The 22572-nt window shown below is 27.5% G+C and overlaps 1 protein-coding gene and 1 long non-coding RNA gene across 11 annotated transcripts in view; one reads left to right on the top strand and one right to left on the bottom strand.

The window, feature by feature from the left end:
• The window catches only part of LOC147808039 (uncharacterized), a 94513-nt gene extending 78760 nt beyond the window's left edge, over positions 1-15753 (bottom strand). For 2 of the 10 annotated variants that reach the window (XR_015434669.1, XR_015434675.1), the window contains exons 1-4: positions 15668-15753; positions 13278-13362; positions 8749-8895; positions 6457-6494 (exon numbers count right to left, since the gene is read on the bottom strand). This is a non-coding gene — a long non-coding RNA (uncharacterized LOC147808039). Of the gene's footprint in view, positions 1-456; positions 984-6456; positions 6495-8748; positions 8896-13277; positions 13363-15667 lie in introns of those variants that run through there. The other 8 variants (XR_015434681.1, XR_015434680.1, XR_015434682.1 and 5 more) reach the window with 7 other exon arrangements.
• LOC147808040 (transcription factor sox-2-like) lies at positions 1917-3675 on the top strand. Its single transcript, XM_087165883.1, has one exon. It carries the CDS (start codon positions 2444-2446, stop codon positions 3491-3493), a length of 1050 nt encoding a protein of 349 aa, XP_087022009.1. The 5' UTR covers positions 1917-2443; the 3' UTR covers positions 3494-3675.
• Positions 15754-22572: the final 6819 nt, after the last annotated feature.

Raw genomic sequence — 22572 nt, 5'->3', positions numbered from 1 at the left:
ATATACCAAATTAATTGCCAATGCGGCCTTTCATATATTGGCCAAACTAAGCGTGCCTTAAAGTACCGTGTCAAGAAACATGTCAAAAAACAAGAATTTAAACGCTCATCTATTGCCCAACATTGTTGGGACTCTAATCATAATCTTGATTTTTCTTTTTCTAAGGTCATTCAAAATTGTTCTTTAATTTTTGATTTAGATTTTATGAGTCCTATAATATTTTCAAAAATTCTAAACTGTTATCCGGATAGGATCGAATTTTAGTCCACACTACTTTAATATTTTCAACAGTCAAGCTTCATCTTCTGTACACATCTGAGAAAAAAAAAATTTTTTTTTCTTACGAAGAATTTTAGATGTTTCAGAGAAAGAAAAAAAAACGTATTTTTCTAAATTTTTTTCAGAACTTTTAACAGCAGTTTTGAATAAAAAATATGTTCCATTTACTTTCTAAACGTATTATTTAATTCTGGAGTGTTTTTGAGAATTTTTCTTTTCTGAAATTTAAAAAAAAATCTCCAAATTTGAAAAAAAAAATTTGTGTCTCTTTTAAATAAGCCTCTAGTATTTAGTAATTTTTCAATAAAAAATTTTTTCAATAAGCTTTAAATAGTAAATTTCTATATTTATATTTTTATTAATTCTTTCGTTTGTTTATTTTGATTGAAGAAATTCGAAATCTACAATAATGTTACAAGGGCTTCAATTTCAAAACTTAGATTTATTTATCATTTTCGATGGAAAAACATGTTGACAAACATGAAAACTTACAAACTTCCATGTTAAGAGCATGTTTTAGTCACCTCAAATTTTCATTTGTTCCTCCAAGCTAAATCAAATGTTCATCATCGGATAAACCAATTTCATAATTGCGCACAAAATTTCACAGCTTTTTTTTTCCCTTAAGAGTTCAAGGTCAAGAGCGAAAATGAGAGATGAAGGAAAATCTGATATTCTTTGCAAAAAGTGATTATGCTTTTTAACTAAAAAAAAAAAAAAAAGAGAGAGAATTCTCAGAAACACTCCAGATTTAAATAATGCATTTAAAAAAGAAACACATATATTAATCAAGAATTTCGACGAAAATTCTAAAAAAATACGTTTTTAATTTTTTATAAAATAACTGAAATTTTTTGAAAAATGTGTTTATGCTTTTTTTAATTTAAAAAAAAAAAAAAACATTTTCAGAAGCACTCTAGATTTAAATAATGTGTTTTGAAGGAGATATTTTTCATTTAAAAAGTTTGTTAAAAATTTGTAATTTTTTTATTTCAAGTTTTTTTTCTCTTCAAAATAAGTAAAATTCTTTGCAAAAAAAAAATTTTTTTTTCCTTTCAGAAAAGAAAAATTTTTAAAATTGCTCAAGATTTATATAATGCGCTTTGAAGGTAAATAAATGTATTTTTTATTAAAAAATTTAAATAAAAAAATTAATTTTTTTTAAAAAAAAATTTATTTTTATTTTACCGAAACATTTTTGAAATTCTTTGCAAAAAATGATTACGTGCTTTTTTTTCTTTCTTTTTTTTAAACTTTAGAAAAGAAAAACTCTCTAGAATTAAATGATGCATTTAGAAAGTAAATGGAACATATTTTTTATTCAAAAATGCCGTTGAAAGTTCAGAAAAAATACGTTTTTTTCTCCCGAAACATCTAAAATTTTTTGTATAAAATTGTTTTTGTTTTTTTTCTTTTATCTTAATTTTAGAAAAGAAAAATTTTCAGAAACGCTCCAGATATAAACAATGCGTTTTTAAGATAAATCTAACATAATTTTTATTTAAATATATAAATTTTTATTCAAAAATATATAGACGAAACAGGAAGTTTTATGCTTTCTCACCTTAGTCAGATAGGCGGTTTTTTCGCCGCCACTTATGTTTAATAATAATAAATAACGGAGAAAATGGGTTTTTTTTATATAAGGAGAGGAGTTTATCAAAAATAAACTAATAAGCTTCCGCACTTTAACTCTTTCTAGGTTAATCTGACAAAATTTTGAAGAAAGAAAAAAAAAAAAAAAAGGGAGAGAGAGAAGCACTGTTAAATTTTGTGAAAACCTTATTTCTAACCGCAACTGTCACATGCTGCAAATAAGGTATCGTTCTTTTTAAAAATTTTATCATTCAATTATTCGCTGCTAGGGGTATGTGAAAGAAGGCTATGTTCTGTCCCCTTTAATGATTGGTCAGCAGAAACTCCCCCCCCCCCCTGCTTGATAAAAGTCACTTGTGTAATTATTATTAGTTGTGACTTCGACTTCACACAGAACGGACGCTTTTCTTCAATCTTTATTTCTCTTTTGCTTACGTATTCTTTAGTTATTTTTTGGATATAACACGGCAGTTTTAGTTTTCGAAGATCAGCGATAGTTTTTTTCACATTCCTGTAATAGTTTTGTGGATTATTCAGGAACTTTTTATAGACTTTATTATTTTTTGAAATGATGCAAGCTCCGCAAATCGTACAAAATGGAGGAATGATTTCTCATATGAACAACATGATGGGGCATCATATGAATGAGGCTAATAATCACAGTGTTCCAGTTCCATCCGTAAAAAAGAAGCAACAAGAAAGGATTCGTCGCCCGATGAACGCTTTTATGATTTGGTCGCGAGTTCAGAGAAGACGAATAGCTCGTGAGAATCCTCAACTGCACAATTCCGAAATCAGCAAAAGACTAGGTGCGGAATGGAAACAAATGGATGAAAACGAAAAGGGTCCATTCATCGACGAAGCCAAACGCTTACGCCAAGAGCACCTACGATTGCATCCCGATTACAAGTATCGTACCCGACAAGAACCTAAACCGGCAGCTACGACATTAGAACCGGTGATGCCTTATGGAGTGCCTTACTATCCAGCCTTTAACCATAGAAGTTTAAAGGCACCTCAAGTGGGTGTGCACATAGATAATAATAGTGCAACTCTAGTTAATGCATCTTATCCCACGCATTTTCCTTACGCTGCAACCGGCTATCCTGCCTCTTCTCCAGCAGCGCTGAATTTTCAGCACAGTCAAGTACCTGGATCAGCAGCTCTTTACCATCGGATGCATTCCCAGCCAGTTAACCAGGGTATTATTAATTCTGATTTGTACAATCGCAACGAAAAATCCAATGGGTCGTCTAGTGCTAGCAATCAGCACTACCAGAATAACTTACATATGCCCGCAGGACCCATCCACACACCTCCATCGATTTCTTCTGGACTTAACCTGCCTTATGCAACGAAATCAGAGATGCTTGCAGTTTCAAGCTCTTACAACATGCCTTTGGGCTATAGTTCTCAAACTTACAACAGTGTAATGCTGACACCCCCTTCTTCAATTTCACCAAATCAGCACATTATTTCTCCAAGTCCCACCATAAACCAAGAAATAGATCAAACAAACAGTAGTCCTAGTGTTCCACCTCAACAGGATCCATCATCTACGCCCATAAGTTCTTTTGATGTAGAGCTCCATTATTTTGAGGGACTTAATATTGCATAAAAATTTTATGTATGTTAAACATGTTCATTATTTTGAAAGAACACTTTATAATCATAAATTAACAAATTTGAAATAAAAAGATGTTTTAATTAAATAAATTCTTCTTTAGTAATGACATCTTATTTTTCTCGGGCAGTGTATATTTCACTGTCCGAGTTTTTTTCCCTTTCTTTTAATTCATGTATATTCCATTTATTATGTATCTATATGTAGTGTATATATTTTGATATTTGTACGAGTTATTCTATAATGATGTAGTTTTTATATATTTTACTGAAACACTTCAGCATTGTTTTGTGATACAGTTTCTGTTATAACATTATTGTTATTATAATTTCTAAAAAAGTTTTTACTGCTGTGATAAATTAGTACATGTTTCATTAATATGTTTCATAAATTGATTTAATTGTATTTATAGTTTTTACTTTATTCCTTCGTAGTAACTTTATTAATACAATCATTTAATTTTACAAGACAGTAAAAATTTTAAAAATAGACTTAGAAATAATGCTTTATAATCATAAATTATCAAATTTGAAATAAAAAGATGTTTTTACTAATTACATCCTTCTTTAGTAACGACATCTTTTTTTTCTTGAGCGATGAATATTGCACAGCTCAAGTTTTTTTTCTTTTTTTTAATAATGTATATAGTACTTTAATTTTTACAACATGTATATCTGTATACATTTGGATATGTTAAGTGATGAATGAATTTATTTGTATACGAAATGTAGTAATGTTTACGTTGAATGGTAATGTTTACGAAACATTTGAACTTAAATTTTGATGAATGTATAATTAATAATTTGCAATATCAATATTTAATAAATTGTTTAAATAGTACTTTATTGTCTTCACTTTCTTATTGTATTTTTATTGAATTATTAAGTGATCGCAATTCTTATTTTTACTATTTTTGCATTGTTTTATTTTAAAAGAACAATTCTTTTCCAAAAGAATGTTGCGAATTTCATAGTTTACTATATTTTCCAGATTATTAAAATTTTTCTCTAAAAAAAACAATATAGATATTTTTTGTTTGGAAAATTTTTGAGATTGTTTACATAAATTTTGTCTCGTTGAAAAATAACAAAACTATACATTTTCTAATCAAGAATATATATATAATGTACTTGCTTGCTTAAATTTTGCAGGTTCATCGATCGAATTTATCTTTCTTAAATAATAAAAGTAATTGATTTTGCTTCAGTAAATAATATTAAATGTTTAATACTTACAGAATTTTCCAGGTTGTTAATAAAAATTTAATTTAGATGGCAAACCAACTTGTAGACAGTTTTAAAACAATAAAATGTAGCCAAAATATAAATAATTTAAATAATCACTTTATACAGCTTTTCAGTTATTCTTAAAATATTATTTACTTTATTATTTATAATATTATTAAAATATTATTTACTATATTATTAAAATATTATTTACTATATTATTATATATAATTTGAATTCAAAATGAGAGTATATGGTTTTAATGTTTCTAGTATTATAAGAAAACTACAAAACCAGGTAAGTTTTTTTACTATGCTCAAAAGAAATAAAGAGGGAAAGTATTTTGGATTGTAAGAAGTTGATGAAATTAGGAATGTTCTTCAATAAATTCTTCAAGATTCAAAAAGTATGCTACAAAATTATATTTTACTATAATATATCACAGTACTAAACTATCATCGGAAATATTTGAAATAATAATTTAAAGCCGAGGAATATAGTAATTAACCCAATTTCAAACTTTTATTTTGATTTATAATTTTTATGTCATTTTTGTTCATTGTTATTAAAAACTTCTTACTTTTCAGAAATGCTGATGCAGAATATTTTCGGGCTTTCTGTCACACACCTCTCTAATTTTAACATCTTTCTGGAAGTTACTTTTAAAAATAACCAATATACACGTGTTACTAATTTAAGGTAACAAAAGCATCATCCAAAAAAAAAATCTATTCCAGTTAGATAAAATAATTTTTCAATTTAATATGTAATATTTTTTTATTCTAATATAATGGGAGATATTCTTGCATTTTGTAGGGGGAAAACACACTAATTATTTCCTTTTTTTGCATTTTGTAAATCGTCAAAACATTAAAAAAAATAATAAATAAATAAAAAACATGTAATCAATAGCAGAACCAAAACAGTAGCAAAAAACCGTGTAATCCGTAACTACCAAAAAAAAAAATTATTGACTGCAAAATCATCTGAATCGTATTCTTCAAAAAGGGGTAGCTAAATTCCTGTTTTCACTTATTATAGTATTTAAAGTATTGGATTTTAAAAGCTATGTGAAACAGTAGTAATAACTGCATAAAAAAATAGAACAAAAATGTCTGCAGAAAAGAAAACCATATTTTTTACTTCCTTATTCTTTATTCTCAAATGAGAATAGAAAATTTTTCTAAAATTTCTACAGAAAAGAAAACTAAAATATTATTTTACTTCCGAAAGGAAGTTCGGTAACGTTAAGTTACGTTCGGCAACATTCTGCGACAATGTTGCTTTTTCGCCATGATTTTGGGACGGGGATCAGAAAAGACTAATCTACTTGGGTCTTTTTAAAATTTATGAGTTCTATTTTCAGTAGTTTTATGTAAGTGTTATTAAACAGAGTTTAAAATGATAATAATAAATTGAATGATTTTAAAATGAAGAATACTAATGTTAGAAAGAAGACAATCATAAATTTTCATAAAAACATACATAAAATAATTTTATAAAATAACAAAATAAATTAATCTTAATGTGTTTTGAAATTACTTTCAAATATATATATTTTTTAAATTTAACACAAATTTTTATTATTAGTAGGTGAACAGAGATGCATAAAAATCAACATGGAAATAACAAATTTTATTTGATTTTCAGTGATTATCCAATTTATTAAAAATAAATAAGAAAAGAAAGACACTTGCAAATATGCAAGTCTATACATCGATATAAACTGACCTTCTGTTTGTCTTGGTAACCAATTAAAACAACTGTTTCTAAAAGAAAAAAAATATTATTAATGAATTAGAATTGATGGCTATGTCTGCTTTATAGGGAAAAATATTATTTATTCATTATTATTAGAAATTTTATTATTAATTTATAAAAGAAAGTAGTGTTCAAAAGATTCATTAAAGTTGTGCTTATGACTAAATATTATAAACAAAACATAAATAATATTACAAAATTAGAGAAACTACCTCATTGTTGAAATTCAGAATTCTGTGTACCCCAAATGTTTGTATGTTTATTTTATTTCTGAACCTTTATTTAAGTTGTTTACCTTTATTGGATGGATTATCTTAACCCTACTTTTTTTACGAGAAAATAAAGAAAACAATAGAAATTAAGAACAAATAACAACAAAAACGCAGACATACTAGATACAAAACACAAAATTGCAATAATGAAGTAAACTCTTGCCTATTGAACTGAAACTAGTCTTTGTGCCATTATTTGACTTTCATTTAAGTCTGTAACTGATATTCACAACTTTAATTGGTTCTCTTAACCCTACTTTTTCTTTTTCATCAAAAAACAAAACTAGAAATGAAAATACAGTATAAATAACATCAAGAAAAAAAGTAGACATACTATTGGTATAAAGCACAGAATTCTCTTTCGACGTTGAGGTAGGTTCATGTTTATAGCACTGAAATTACATTGCAGTCTCAACTGCACATAAAATAATTGAATAATCTGCTTTTGCAAATAAAATTAAGTAAAACTTAATTATTTTTTTACAAAATAAATGCTAATTTTTCCTGTTTAAGCAATTATTTATGGTTACTAGATTGGACAATGAGGGAAAAAATGAACTTTTCTCTTTTTTAACGAAACATGTCTCCAGCTAAATTGAAATTCTTTCTCAGTTAAGATTCAGCTGATGAGAGAGATAAGTTAACGTATAAGTAGTGGCTGCTTGAATAGGATCTTCCTATCTAATTTCTGCTCCAAACTGGTGTAAGAGGGTAGTTTTACTGATTTCTTCAAAATGAAATAAATAGCATTATACTTCTTATCAGCATTGATTTATTTTTATATAAATTTAAATGTCTTTATATTTTATGATGTTGCTTTACCTATAACTATTTATTGACTATTAAAATAAGTTTTTGTCTTTCAAAATGCTTTAGTATGTAAATACATACCATTTCAAAGTAAAATTTTGTAATAACATTTAAAATTCTTCAGTGTACTCTCCTTATAATCAAATCCACATATTTGAATACAATTAGCTGGAAACATTGGTTTTTCTTTTAACGGGATTAACTGAATGTTTTGATTTTGCACCCATTATTTGTGCGTGGATGGTGGATGCATTACATAAAGCAGATGACACGAACAAGCCAGCAAGTGAAGAATTGTGTAAGTGAATAAGTAAGTAGTGAATGAATATCAACCACCCATTCTTATTTGAACCTATTAACATAAACTTGATGCCAACAGCTATTAGTTTAACATTAGTTATTAAAATACGAAATAAAATAACTGTATGCAAATATCTTACTCACTACAATTATCGTAGTGATATATATGCTAATACTCTACTTATGATGTACAGTGCGAGTACACAGACCACCGATAGTTTTTGGTCAAATACCACAGTATATGACCACAGTACAGCTTTTTAAAGAAAGTCAAACGTTAACCAAATACCACAGTATATGATGTTTATGTTTCCAGCATTTACAAGAAAACTACAAAACCGTTTAAGTTTTCTTAACATGCTCAAAATAAGTTAAGAGGGAAAGTGTTTTGTATTATAAGAAGTTGATAAAATTAGGAATATTTTTCAATAAATTCTTCAAGATTTAAAAAGTATGCTACAAAATTATATTTTACTATAATATAATATCACAGTATAATACTATCATTGGAAATATTTTAAATAGTAATTTAAAGCCGAGGAATATAGCAATTAGCACAATTTTAAACTTTTATTTTTATTTATAATTTTTATGTCATTTTTGTTTATTGTTATTTATAGCTTGTTACTTTATCAGAAAAAATTTATCTAATTGAGTCTTTTTAAAATTTATGAGTTCTATTTTCAGTAGTTTTACGTACGTGTTACAGTATTATTAAACAGAACTTAAAATGACAATAATAAATTGAATGATTTTATTAAGAAATACTAATGTTAGAAGAAAATTGTAAAATTTTCATAAAAATATACTTAAAATAATTTTATAAAATAACAAAATAAATTAATCTTAAATTTGTAAAAAAAATCTCTTTTAAACATACTTTTTAAAAATTCTATTTAATTTTTGGCAATTAACCAATTTATTAAAAATAAACAAGAAAAGAAAGAACACTTGCAAAGATGCACATCTATACATCCGCATAAACTGATCTTCTGTTTGTGTCGATAACCAATCTAAACAACTGTTTCTAGAAGAGAAAAAAATATTATTAATGAATTAGAAATGAGGGTAGAAAGAACAATAAAATCTAATCAGCAAAACAATATGGCTATACTTTCTTTATAGGAAAAAATATTATTTATTTATTGTTAGAAATTTTATTTATTTTTTATTATTAATTGTTAAAAGAAAGTAACGTTCGAAGAATTCATCAAAGGTGTGCTTAAAGCTAAATATTATAAACAAAAAACAAATAATATCACAAAATTACAGAAACTACCTCATTGTTGAAACTCAGAATTTTGTGTACCCCAACTACTGTAAGTTTAGTTTTGAGCCTTTACTTTAAGTTGTTTACCTTTATTTACAACTTTAATTAATTCTCTTAACCGTACTCTTTTTTATGAAAAAATAAATAAAGCAAACAATAGAAATGAAAAACAAATAACAAAAAAAGCAGACATACGGAATACAGAACACAAAATTTCAACAATGAGGTAAATTCTTGCTTATTGAACTGAAACTAGTCTTTGTGCCATTATTTGTGCTTTATTTAAGTCTCTCACCGACATTCAAAATTTTAATGGGTTCTCTTAACCCACTTTTCTTAGCAAAATATAAAGCTAGCAATGGAAATAAAGCATGAATAACAGCAAAAAAAAGTAGACATACTATTGATACATAGCACAAAACCTGTTTCGACATTGAGGTAAGTTCCTGTTTATAGAACTGAAATTACATCACAGTCTCAACCGCACAGAGGATAACTTAATAATTTGCTTTTACGAATAAAATTAAGTAAAACTTAATTATTTTTTTACAAAATAAATGCTAATTTTCCCTGTTTTATTATGGTTACCAGGTAGGATACCGAGGAAAAAAATTAATTTTCTTTTTTTTTAAAGAAATCTGTTTCCAGCTAAATTGAAATTCTTTCTCAGTTAAGAAGAGATCAGATTCAGTTGATGAGAGAGATAATTTAAGATATAAATAGTGGCCACTTTAATAGGATCTTCCTATCTAATTACTGTTCCAAACTGGTGTAAGTGGGTAGTTTAAAAATTAATTAACTCTTGTAAGGTGTTATTTAGTGCAAAAGTTTTTTTTTTTACCTCTCTTTGACACACTTCGTTAGCACACCATTTAGAATATGAAAGAGCAGGAAGCAGAAAAATGATCTATTAAATATTTGTCAAGTTTTTAATTACTGATTTCTTCAGAAGGAAATAAATAGCATTATACTTTTTTATTAGCATTGATTTATTCTTGTATAAATTTAAATGTCTTTATATTTTATGATGCTGTTTTACCTATAGCTATTTATTGACTGTTAAAATAAGTTTATGCCTTTCAAAACACTTTAGTATGTAGATACATACAATTTTAAAGTAAAATTTTGTAATAACATTCAGAATTCTTCAGTATATGCTCCTTATAATCAAATCCACTAATTTGAATACAACTAGCTGCAAACAATGTTTTTTTCTTTTAAAGGGACTAACTGAATGTTTCGGTTTTGCACCCACTGTTTGTGTGTGGATGGTGGATGCAATACACGAAGCAGATGACATGAACAAGCCAGCAAGTGAAGAACTGCGTAAATGAATAAGTAGGGTGACCCAGGGTAATTCACAATCATTCTGTTTCTGGGGTAAATAATGATCACCTAAGTTTTATTCAAAAAAACATTTTTTTTATAAATGAACAAGAATGCTTATACACCTTACTAAAGTATAACTACATTTACTTAATAATAGTTTTTTGTTTAATCTATAAAAATAAGTATATTTTAAACTGCTTTCTGAATTTTCCATTTCAAAGATGGGTTTCAAAATGTGCACATTTCTTCTCTTAATAATAAATATTTTGAGTTACTTTCTTTGATATAAAAATAGTGTAAGCTTTTGTCTAATTGTTTCACATCTACTGTAAACATTATCAGGGTTGGCAAGTTTTTGACACATGACGGTTTTTACTGTCATGTCAAAAACCCATAGTTTTGATGAAACTGTATTTTAATTTGAGTTGAACTGCTTATGATTTAAAATTAATTCATTTTTAAGCAATAAAATTATAAAAAAAGTTGTTAAAAGGTATTTAAGAACAGATTTTTGCATTTTCCCAAGATGATTATATCAAATCATACTATTTGAAGTAAAATATTAGGATACTGAACAAAATTTTCAACATTTCCAAGCATAATTTTGTTTGGCATATTACATAACTGAAGAATGTCAAGTCATTCCTGACTTAGAGTTTGTTAGTAGTTACAAGTTTTGTTTAGCTTATTTCTAATATTTAAGAAATGCCAAATTTTAAATTCTTTTTTTAGTTCTTGAATTTATTAATAGTTCTAAGTATTTTTGTTTGTTTGTTTATTTCTAACAATTAAGAAGTGCAAAATTCTGAATCCTTTGCAAATCAAGCTATAATGATAAAAGTTAAGTATCACTATTTTCAATAAGTATGTTACAATATTTCTGTATCCTTCGATAAGAATACATGTATATAGTTGCACAATCAATAGCAATCATTTACAACATTCATTTATAAAGGCAATTAAGTGAAAATAATATATTGTCCGCTATATGCCATAAATTAAAGAAAACAGTAGGTTTTTGACAGTTTTTACCAGTAAAAACACGGTTTTTACCACTGTCATGTCAAAAACCAGTTTTTGACGGCAAAAACCCAACCCTGATTGATCATAGGAAACTATATCAAATGTTGTCCTCTACAGATTGGGTAATTATTGATCACTGGGGTAATTCCTGATCATTGTCATTTCTTCTTATAAATAGTATAAAAAATAGCTAATAAATAGCTAATTGTCTTTTCTTAAATAACAGTTCATATTTATTCAGTGGAACAACTATAAAATATATTTGAACTGTAATTACAAAATTTGTTTTTAACTGTATGCAAGACAAATGTGTTCCGATTTGCACCATTTCTGGTTTGTCTTACTTCGCTTCCATCTTAATTTTATGTGTGTACATTGCTAGAAAAGTTTTTCAAGTTTATAAATTAGCCTAATATAAATATGGTGAGAAATTATAAGCCTAAAAAGGATACTAAGCTTCTAGAAAGCAAAATGAGTGAATTTCCTGTAATGATTGAAAATGAAAATTTCAGGGTGAGAGTTGCTGCCAGAGTTGCTGACATACTTTACTTAACTTTACACTCTCACATAATGAAGTTAAAAAATCCAGCAAAAGTTATGTGGGAACTCTTTCTTATATTCCAGCAGAACATGAGAATGAGTTGGATGTTTGCCTAAAATGTATGGCATGATGCAAAGATTTTTGGAAAATTTAAAGTGTTAATCTTTATTCCTGATTTTAAATAAATCGTTTTATTAGCTGCTTAAAGATATCTTTCTGGTTTATTTGTTTGATCTTGATATCTTATTTGTTAATTACCATTGTATAATTATTTTTAAATTACCCCTTAACTATAAAAACTGTTGATCAGTAATTACCCCAGAAGTGATCAGGAATTACCCCAGGCAGTGTTTTCATAGCAGAAAAAAAATGAGTCAGAATTTCTCACCCTTTCTCAAAAACAGGGAGAGATTTCAATAAGTTAAGTGAGATTTCTAAAAATTAAAAAACAAAAACACAAAGAGACATGAAAAAAATCATTACTTCAATTATAATACATTTTTAATATCTTCTAATCTTTAAAGTATTGAATATTTTTGCTGCATCATCATATGGAAAATGTTCTATATCTACTTTTTCATCAGCTATTCTCATTAGGTAACTCAAATGCATATTTGTTTCGTTTTGATCGTTTCTACCCACATTTGTTTCATTTTCATTTGTCCGTTTCGGAGTAGAAGATATTGCCTTTACAAGGTATTTGTCCATCTTGCATTAATGCGCAAAAAATTTGAACGTCTTACATGAAGAAACCTTACCTACAGTAAACACGTGGTTGCAGAGAAATGCGTTCTGAAAGAAGTTCGGAGGGATGGTGTTCTGAGTCTGAACAATACTGGTTCTGAACAATACTGGTAAACAGGGAAGCTAGATAATGGGGCAGATGTTGAAAATAATGAAAGATCCAGGAAGAAAAGTGAAACGGATTTTATTCTAAATGGCGCAATGAGAAATTTTTTTCAAAATGCGAGAAATTCGCGAATTTTGAAATTGGTTTATAGAATGCGCGAATTTCTCGCGGTAATCATTTTTTAATGCGAGAAAAGAAAAAAATATGCGAGATTCTCGCGTTCTCGCGCTGTAGTGAAAACACTGCCAGGTCACCCAAAGTAGTGATTGAATATCAACCACCCATTCTTATTTATTCAATGAACCTATTTATATAAACTTGATGCCAACAGCTATTTGCTTAACATTAGCTATTAAAATACAAAATAAAATAACTATATGCAAATATTTTACTCACCACAATTATTGTAGTGGTATATATGCTAATCCTTTACTTTTGATGTACATTGCGAGTACACGGACCCCCTACAGTTTTTGGTCATCTATGAAGAGAAATAAATAGAGAATAAAGAATTCCAAGAGAAATAAAAGTACCCTCTAATTAAACAAGAGACCAAACTTAATCTGTCTGAAAGCTGTCACATGCTGATTTCAGAATCGCCCAGTTTACATATTATGCTTAGCAACCTAATCGTGAAAGGGTCAAACTGGTTTGTATTTATAGGAAGTGATTTTGAAAGATTTATCATTCAGACTTTGTTCCAAATACTGTAGACAAGACTACAAAAATAATAAGTGTTAAGTACATAAGATATATCAGCAGCTTCAGAATAGTTCAATAAATGGGAACTAACCTAAGATAAGTAACAGATCATTTTATCATATTTGCTATAGCATTAAAATGCTATAGAAAAATTTTAATGCTATTTGCATTGAAATTTTTCAAGTGTTAACAAACTTTGTCTTTTAATATTTATTAATTTGTTTAAGATTTGTCTTTTAATGTTATTTGCTCAAATTTTGTCCTTTTCAAATCAATGCTGGCTATTCTTATCCTGTAGGGGAGTGTCGGGTTCCCCCGCCCACTGTCAATTTAATATGTAGATAATATTTTTTTCAAGTCTTTTCGGACATTAATTGTTATACTAAAAAAAGATTATTTTCAAAGTTTCAAGTATTTATGATAAAATATTTGTGATATACTCAAGTATTTGTGATAAAAATGATAAATGAGATTTATCTATTGTCAATACATAGGTCATTTTCATTTACACCTGAAAAAAACAGCCAAAAAACATAATTTTTGTAACTGGGTGGGGCTACCCGACACATTTTGAAAAGAGCTGAAAAACATGTTTTTTTAAATTTCTATTTTTTTAAGTTTAACTATTCTTTTTTTGGTTTATTCTTTTTGCATTATCTAATTAGATGATAAAACAATAGAAACATACTAAAATATTGATTATTACTCAATATTATACATAAATATAAGCAATACTCTTTAAGTGGGTGGGGCTACCCGACTCTCCCCTAAATGGCAATCAATGTGAAAAGTCACAATCAGTTTTGACCATTTTTGTCTAAATTTTTTAATATTTAAAAAGTTTCTCTTATTTGTCATTGTTTGAGCACATAAAATATGTTAAAATTAGGAATTATTGAAGGATTGTAATGATTTTTATCAAGACCAAGATTTTTATTTTATATATATATATAAAAAAAATACATGAAAAAATAATAGGTGATTGTTACCAAATGATTCTGTTCCAGTGATTACTATAGAAAAGACATGGTTCAAACAATATGTTAGCTTCTAATGGGGGAGGGATTTCTGATTAGCTTATTTTTACAGACAAGGGGAGAGAAAGCAATGAGCAATGCTTGAGTACAAAATTAAAAACCCTTAATATAAAATTTTACAAAAGCAAAATAAAACAAAAATAAATAACACAAGAGAAATTACTTAAATCTAGAATTAAAGACAAATTTGGAGCGGGGGAAACATTCAAAATTCTTTTTGCACTGATAAGTCGGGGAGATTTCTGTATCATGATCTGTGGTAGAATTATCGCTAAGTCTTGGAAACTTCCGGGCAGTGGCCGCGAGAAACTAACAAAAAAAAAACATCACAGAAAGGGACCAACTCGTAGGCACCATCGGCAAACATTTACATGTTTCTTTTTTTTTTAAATTACAAGTTTAAAATCTATTTGGCACCTTGGCGGTTGTAGTTGGCGCAACAGATCACGATACGGAAATATCCCCGTTAAGTCCACATAAAATTTACTTATATTACCCAAATTAGCAACAATAGTTTAAAAATATTTCACTTTAATCATATATCAAGATAGTTTTTTTTTTTTCTAAATTTTTAGGGAATATTTCTGTATCCTGATCTGTGGTAGAATAATCGCCAAGTCTTGGAAATTTCCGGGCATCGACCCACGAAAAACTAAAAAAAAAAACATCACCAGAAGGGATCAACTCAAAAAGTAAAACTCCTAACCTCGCCCGAGCAAACATCTACATGTTTTTTTTTTTTTTTTAAATACAAGTTTAAAATCTATTTGGCACCTTGGCGATTGCAGTTGGCGCGACAGATCAAGATACGGAAATATCTCCATTTTTTATACTATCATCCCCTCAGAGAGAAAAATGCAAATGATTAAGCAACTTCAAAAATACACTTAGCGAATGTGATTTTTCTAAGTTACGATTTTGTTCACGTTGTATATATTTCCAAAGAGTAAAAGAAAAAGTTTATAAATAACCTAGTGTAATTACGAAAAATTTATTGTGTAATTGTAAGAGAAATTTATTTATTACAGAAAATTCCTTATTTTTTACCATTGTCGTTGGACATTTTTCAATTTGTCGCAAACAAACTCACAGAGTAATCAATCTATCAATTGAATTTATACGTTGCCAGATTTAGAAAAACAAAAACCAAATCAAAATTAAATAAATAAAATCTTATTTGCCTTTTCGCTTGAATCGAAACATAAAATCCTAATGCTATCAAATTATTGTCTGCAGTGGAACTTCCGCTTTTGAAAAAGTAAGCAATGAGCCATGGCTTCATTAGAAGGCTTTTAAATCTTCCAGAAAAGCTATGTCTCTGCAAGAACTAGCCTGATTAAAAAAAAGTTTTTCGCCGAATCTCAGAATCGATATCGCAGAACATTATTTCAAATAAGCAAGCAGAATGAATGAAAATAAAAAAAGATTTTAAATTCAGTTACTTTTTTGGTAGCACAGCCATATAATTAATTTCATAATATTTCTGACATTTTTGTCAATTGGGTATAATATGAAAAAAACACAACTACTTCGATTTAGTAGGAACAACATATGACGCAATGCTAAACGAATGGAATTTAGTTGTTGTTTATTTAGTTATTGTTATTAGTAGTTGTTGTTATTTGTTTTAGTTGTTGTTGTTTATTTAGTTGTATTTGGTTTCAATAACTTTTCTTTATAATGCAATAAAATCTGGCGAGCAGCTATTTAAACGATCGAACACTTCGTTTGTTTATTTGTGGCTTGAAGTTAGGCTCGCAGAAAATGCCGTTCATGGGTTAAATTTAGTAGGAACAACACAACCTGTGACGTAGGCTATATTATACCCAATTATACAAATATTCTGTTGTTTACATTTTGATCATAGATAATTCGCGATCGCAACGCTCGAGTACGCCCTCTATCGGGAGCCTGTAAATATCAGACATTAATTTATCACGTTTTCATTTAGTCCCATCAAAATCATCGGCCATGACGGACGCCATTTTCTTAGCAGCAAATAAAAATAAAAATTTCCCTAAGGAACAGCTGAAGAACTTGAAAAAACTAACCAGAACATGCCAAACATTGAAGCAGAACACGCCAAGCATTTGAAGAACAATTTCTTACTAATTTTTACCCTTCTATTACCAACAAAATAACTTACAATTTCATGATCACTTGCTGTTACAGATGTGTATATTACGGTAAAATAATTTTTTCTGTCTTCAATTCATTACAAATTAAAATGAAGTCAACATTGCTTTCGTCATTCCAATAAAGAAATGTGAATTCAAAACGTCAAGAACTGCAATAGTTATAGAATTCTTCTTTGTTACAGAACAGTATATATTTCTGTATCTATATAATTCGGAAAACAACAATAAAGAATCAACCAAATTACTTGAAATAGTGTCATTTGTGCTGATGATTAATAAATTTTTTATTGCTTTCTTGGTAAGTATTTCTTAGTTTTGAAAGAATAGATAATTTCAACTCGAATTCAGCTGTTCTGTTTTTAAGCTACATATTCAAATTCATACCGTAAACCGGGGCGAGTCTACCCATTTTTTCAGTTTGCCAACTTTCAAGTGGTCAAACGTTTGCAAATATTAAAGAAAAAAGGCTTTTAACAGGTGTTTCGGAATCGCTATTTATCCCTCTTTAAAGCTGTGAAATCGATTTTAGAAAATATTAACAGTTACGCTGTTACTGTATATTTTTATAGAACTGCTGACAAATCTCTCGTATGGGGCGAGTCTACCCATTCTACTAAAATGAATGTTAACATTGTAAATAATCAAATTTTACTATTAAATTGTTATTTTAGTTACTATATAGGATATTTATGAAGTATAATTCATAACTTTATTATATATTCCATTTTTTTATTCATAAAATAACACAAATTGAGTATTTGATCGAGTATCACATTTTGATCACAGTTTCGTTTTTATAATCATTAACATTATAAAATAACATTTTTTTCTGATTATTGTTGATAAAAATAAATTAAAATTAATATAAATTTACAATTAAATAATTAATAAATAATAATAATTAAAGATTATTAACAAAATCGAAATTCAGGTGGCATTTTTTTGTAACATTTAAATCCATTTGTTTTGCGAATATAATTTCGAACCATCTGTAATAATAAATAATAATTTATTTAACTTGCATTAAATAAAAAAAGTTAATTTTGTAATATAAAAATTGAAAAAATAGGTAAAATAATCATATTTTATATTTACATTTATATTTAACCTTTAAATTTTCTTATTAATGATAAATTTATCAATGCAGAATTAAAATAATATACTCAAATTCATTTAAAATGACTTAATTTTAATATAAACAAAGTTCTAAATTATATTATTATGCTTTATTAAAACTAAATACCAATGGGTAGACTCGCCCCGCGAATTCTGGCTTTTTGTTTACAACAGCAAAACTTACATTCTTTTTGTTTTTTTTTCTTATAAAATTAATGTAATCTTAGTCTTAGATAAGTTTATCACTTAACCAAAGTGAAAATAGTAATAATAATAATATACTTACGGAGCACCAACTAAAAGTTTGCTGATTTTCAATACAAATCTCTCAAAAGACGTTTGAATAGGTCGGTTAAAAAGACACCAAATAAATAAAAACGGATCCAACTACTACAGCGTCATCTTTCTTAGAGTCTGAACTAAGTCCTCCGCCTGTAAAATTTTTTTTATTTGCAATTTAAAATAGTGAAAATTAAATAAAACTAAAATGGGTAGACTCGCTCCTGGATGGGTAGACTCGCCCCGGTTTACGGTATCGAGATCTTACAATTATAAAATTTTGATGTGTGGTATGTTATCTAAAAGTAATAAAGGGATAATCTATGCACATATTATTTGAAAATAAAACTTTCAAACGAGGAACGTTTCATTTGGAACTCTACGGATTTATAAAGAAGGTAAGTGTTATGATTTTTATAATAAAAAATTAGCTTGTAAAACTTTTTTTTCTTATTTGATGATAGTTCTCTACAGAATGGTTTCTTACGTCTGATTAAGTCTTTTCTTATATATAAGAAAAGAAACTATATGAAAGTTTTTATTTCAATGTAAAGAATTCTTAAAATCGTTTTTTATCCTAAGAATTCTTTATTTTCCGTTTTATAGTTTATAATTTTTTGATAAAAATTTTTGTCAAAATACTTTTTTTGAAAACATAAATGGTATAACATTATATGTTTATGTATACTTCTTGCATATACTAATGTTTCAAGTAATATGATTCAGAAAAGTATGACTAAAAATTCGGTACTTATGTATTAACGCCACAACAGCTACAGATTTGGCTGTTTTTAAGTGCCGCCAATCTACACCTAAAATTTTTGTGACAAATCATAAAACGAAACACTTTATTTAAAATCAAAGTAGTTTATCGGATTTCGGTGGACAATGGGCAAAATATTTCTCTCCAGAAAAAATAAAATTGCATCTTGTCCTATTTTTGGCAAATCGCAAAGACGCATTTTCGTAGCACTAAAAAATGGTAACAAAAATCGAAGAACAAATCATTTTGGAATTCTTCTGATTTATGAAGCAGGTAAGTGTTAATTTTTATAAAATAAAAAATTTTACTTTTAAGTAGTTTTTTTCTTGATGATAGTTTTCTATAGAATGGTTTTCTACGTCCGATTATGAATCAAAAAAGAAAAAATATTAAAATTGTTTATTTTAATATAAGGAATTTTTAGAATTTTTTTCTTTTTCTTTTTTTTTTTTTTTTGTATCGTAAGCATTCTTTACTTTACGTTTTTCAGTTTCTTAATAATGATTTTTATTAAAACTTAAAATTTTTTGATAAAATTACTTGTCAAAAAACTTTATTTACAAAATTAAATTACATAAAATTATGAAGCTTATGTATACTTTTTGCTTATTTTAATGTTTGAAGTAATATGATTCTTAAAACTATGGAATGTAAAGTTTAAATAGGCCTTTCAGGTTACATCATTAAATTTAGTAAAACTATTTCTCAGGCATTAGGTTTTAACTCTAATAAGAAGATACATATTTTTTTCTGTTTATTTACAAATATTTTTCAGATGTGTTTTGGATGTTCCTTCTTTAAAAAAAAAAAAGAGATACCATCTTGTTTTCGGTTGTATAAGAAAGGATATCATAATATAACTGAATTTTTGATTTGTGAATAATTGATTTTTTTTTCTACCACCTGTAAACTCTTTAGGTTTAAAACGTCATAGTTCAAACATTGTTACAAACATACTTGGTCAGGTAGTTAATTACGCTGCACTAATTAATTTTAATAAGTAGGTAATAGACCGGAAAGTATAAAATAAAAAATAACAAAAAATTAAAAATAGAAAAATATGCGAATTTTGAAAATTCGAAAAACTTGGAAAATAGTGTTTTCTTTTTTTTCTTTTAATCTCAATTTTGCTTCATGTAAATCATGTACTGAACCATGAAAGCAAATTTAAAAAGTCCTGACATCATCTACTGAGTAATTTTAAAAATATTATCTTTGGTAACAGACCCAACAGTAACAGCCTGAACAGTAACTCTTGGACAACACAAAACAAGTAGTATGTTCCAGGAAATTCTTTGAAAAAAATTCAAAGATTTTTTTTAACAATCACGTAATTGGTCCCGAAATTATAAAGTCTTGACCTCCATGATCGCCCTGGTTCACAACGGGCTTTTGCGGAAATGTGTCTATTTTCTAGGATTGGTAAAAATTTATACAAGCGTTTGACAAATTCTTATAATATTATACATAAGCCAACAGGCTGTTGAATTCCATAATAAAAAATATTTTGTGTCGCTCGTCAAAAATACCTCAAATTTGAAATTCATCCTTTTGGTTAAACTTTCATTCATTGACTCTACTTCGAGTGATTAATAAATTTCCAAAACTGAATTTAAATAACCGGTTAATATATGCAGAGGCTAATCTTTATAGTTTTTAAAAAAATTACAATTAGTTATGAATTAAATAGAAACAAAATTTCGCAGGGACCATTTCGCAGCCGTCCCAGCGGTTGATTAATAATGGATTGTTTCATTCATTAATAATGGATAGTCTTCTCCATTTTGACAATAGAGGAATATTAAAGAATTGTAAAGTGCCATTATATTTAATAAATTATTTCATAGAGGACGCCACAAACGATGTCAACACCTAATGCTTGGGGTGGGTACTTCTTACGTATGTATGTACTACTTACATACCAAGAGATGGAATTTCACTTCACCTAGTGCAGTGGCGACATCTGTGGAAACATTAATTAACTATATCAGGATATATCATTACTATAGTGATAGACACAGGCTTTTTGAGATAGGAAAGTAGTTCAAACATTAATTGTGTTTAAATAGTTCTCCATTCGTACCATCCTAACCTTAAAAGTTAAATTGTTTCCTTCCATGAAACGTAAAATATTGATAATAATGGTATAGAACGTTGCAGTATAGCGGAGATCACGATATGTATGGAAGTTATTGTTTATGAAAAATAAAATACATCTTCCATATTATACACAATTATAATGTTTAATATCGAATATATATTTTATAATATGTAAATTTATGCATTATATATGCATATACATGCACCTTATTTGTTTAAAATAAAACAATATTTTTAAAAATTGAAATTTTACTATTCAATAAAAATTAGATCTTCAAATTTTTGGCCTACTGGCATCAATAAATCATGTAAGGAACTGAAATTGGATACTAAACACTTAGTTTCTCTTTGTTTAGTTTTGCAGTATATTTACTTAATTTAACTGAAAGAATTTTGGTATTTATTTGAATGAAAATTAAATATTTACTATTTTAAAGCATAAATTAAAAATTAATTAAGAAATTAAAAATGCTCTAACTCCTGTTTTTTAATATAATGGATTTTAATTTTTTTTAAAATATGTATTGATTCAACAATTTTTTTTAAATAATTTAAAAGCAAATGTTTTATTTTTTGGACACATCAAAAATTAAGCTGTCTGCATGAAATTGTTGAATAGACATTTACATTCCCCTCCGCAGAGGATCAAAATTGTGATGGCATGTCTTCGGATCATCCTCCGGGATATTTCCCAGACCGTCGCCAATAGCCCATTGTGCAGCTCTAGTGTAACGTAAATTAAAAACAACAACAAGACATTTACATTATTTTAAACTTTTTTTAAGAATCTAAATAACTCTGAAGCTATTAAATGTGTGCACAAAATTCATAAAAAAAAATGTCTAATATTTTACTTTATATGAGAAACAGCGAGGGAATAAACTAAGCCGTTTTTCGCTCAGAGTAAGAGTTTATTCTGGGACCCCCTTTCATATGAATACACAACTTTAGTAACGTAGATAAAATGAAATTTTTAAAAACTCCGTTCTTCCATTGAAAATAATTTTATTTCAGCTGAACCTTAATAATACGCTATGCCGAGAAGGAAATTTTTCTTGTCAAATTCTGTATCACCTGCAATGGTATTTAAAAATTTAAAGTTCACAGAGAAAAAATTGATAAATTATAAAATTTCAAGTGCTGACAAAATGTTTTCAAATTTGAAAATGAAAGCAAGTTATAGTAGGACTATTTTCTTGAGTTATCCTACCATAATTTGCTTGTATTTTATATTTGTCCCAAAACTGCAAACAAGTTATGATAGAACTATATGGCAGGATTACTCACTAAGTAATCCTAACATTACTTATACCTCCCCCTACTCAGCAAAAATAGACAAATCACAAACTCCGTTTCTCTTTGCGTGCTAACGTAATATTTGAAATTTTAATTTTCAGATTCTCGTGTCATGCACACAGATATAAATTAATCAAACCAATATAAAATGACGATATTTACCAAAAGTAAACTAAAACAGAATTTTTGAGCAAAATTATTTTGTATTTATCGGGATACTTACCCTAATTGATAGCTGTGCAAAGTAATAAAGTTCCGAT

The sequence above is a fragment of the Parasteatoda tepidariorum genome, chromosome 6, assembly GCF_982258835.1.
Source record: "Parasteatoda tepidariorum strain Cologne lab strain chromosome 6, Ptep-v5.0, whole genome shotgun sequence".
NCBI lineage: Eukaryota > Metazoa > Arthropoda > Arachnida > Araneae > Theridiidae > Parasteatoda > Parasteatoda tepidariorum.
Note: the sequence above shows the minus strand (reverse complement) of the source record. Positions and strands in the feature narration are given on the sequence as shown.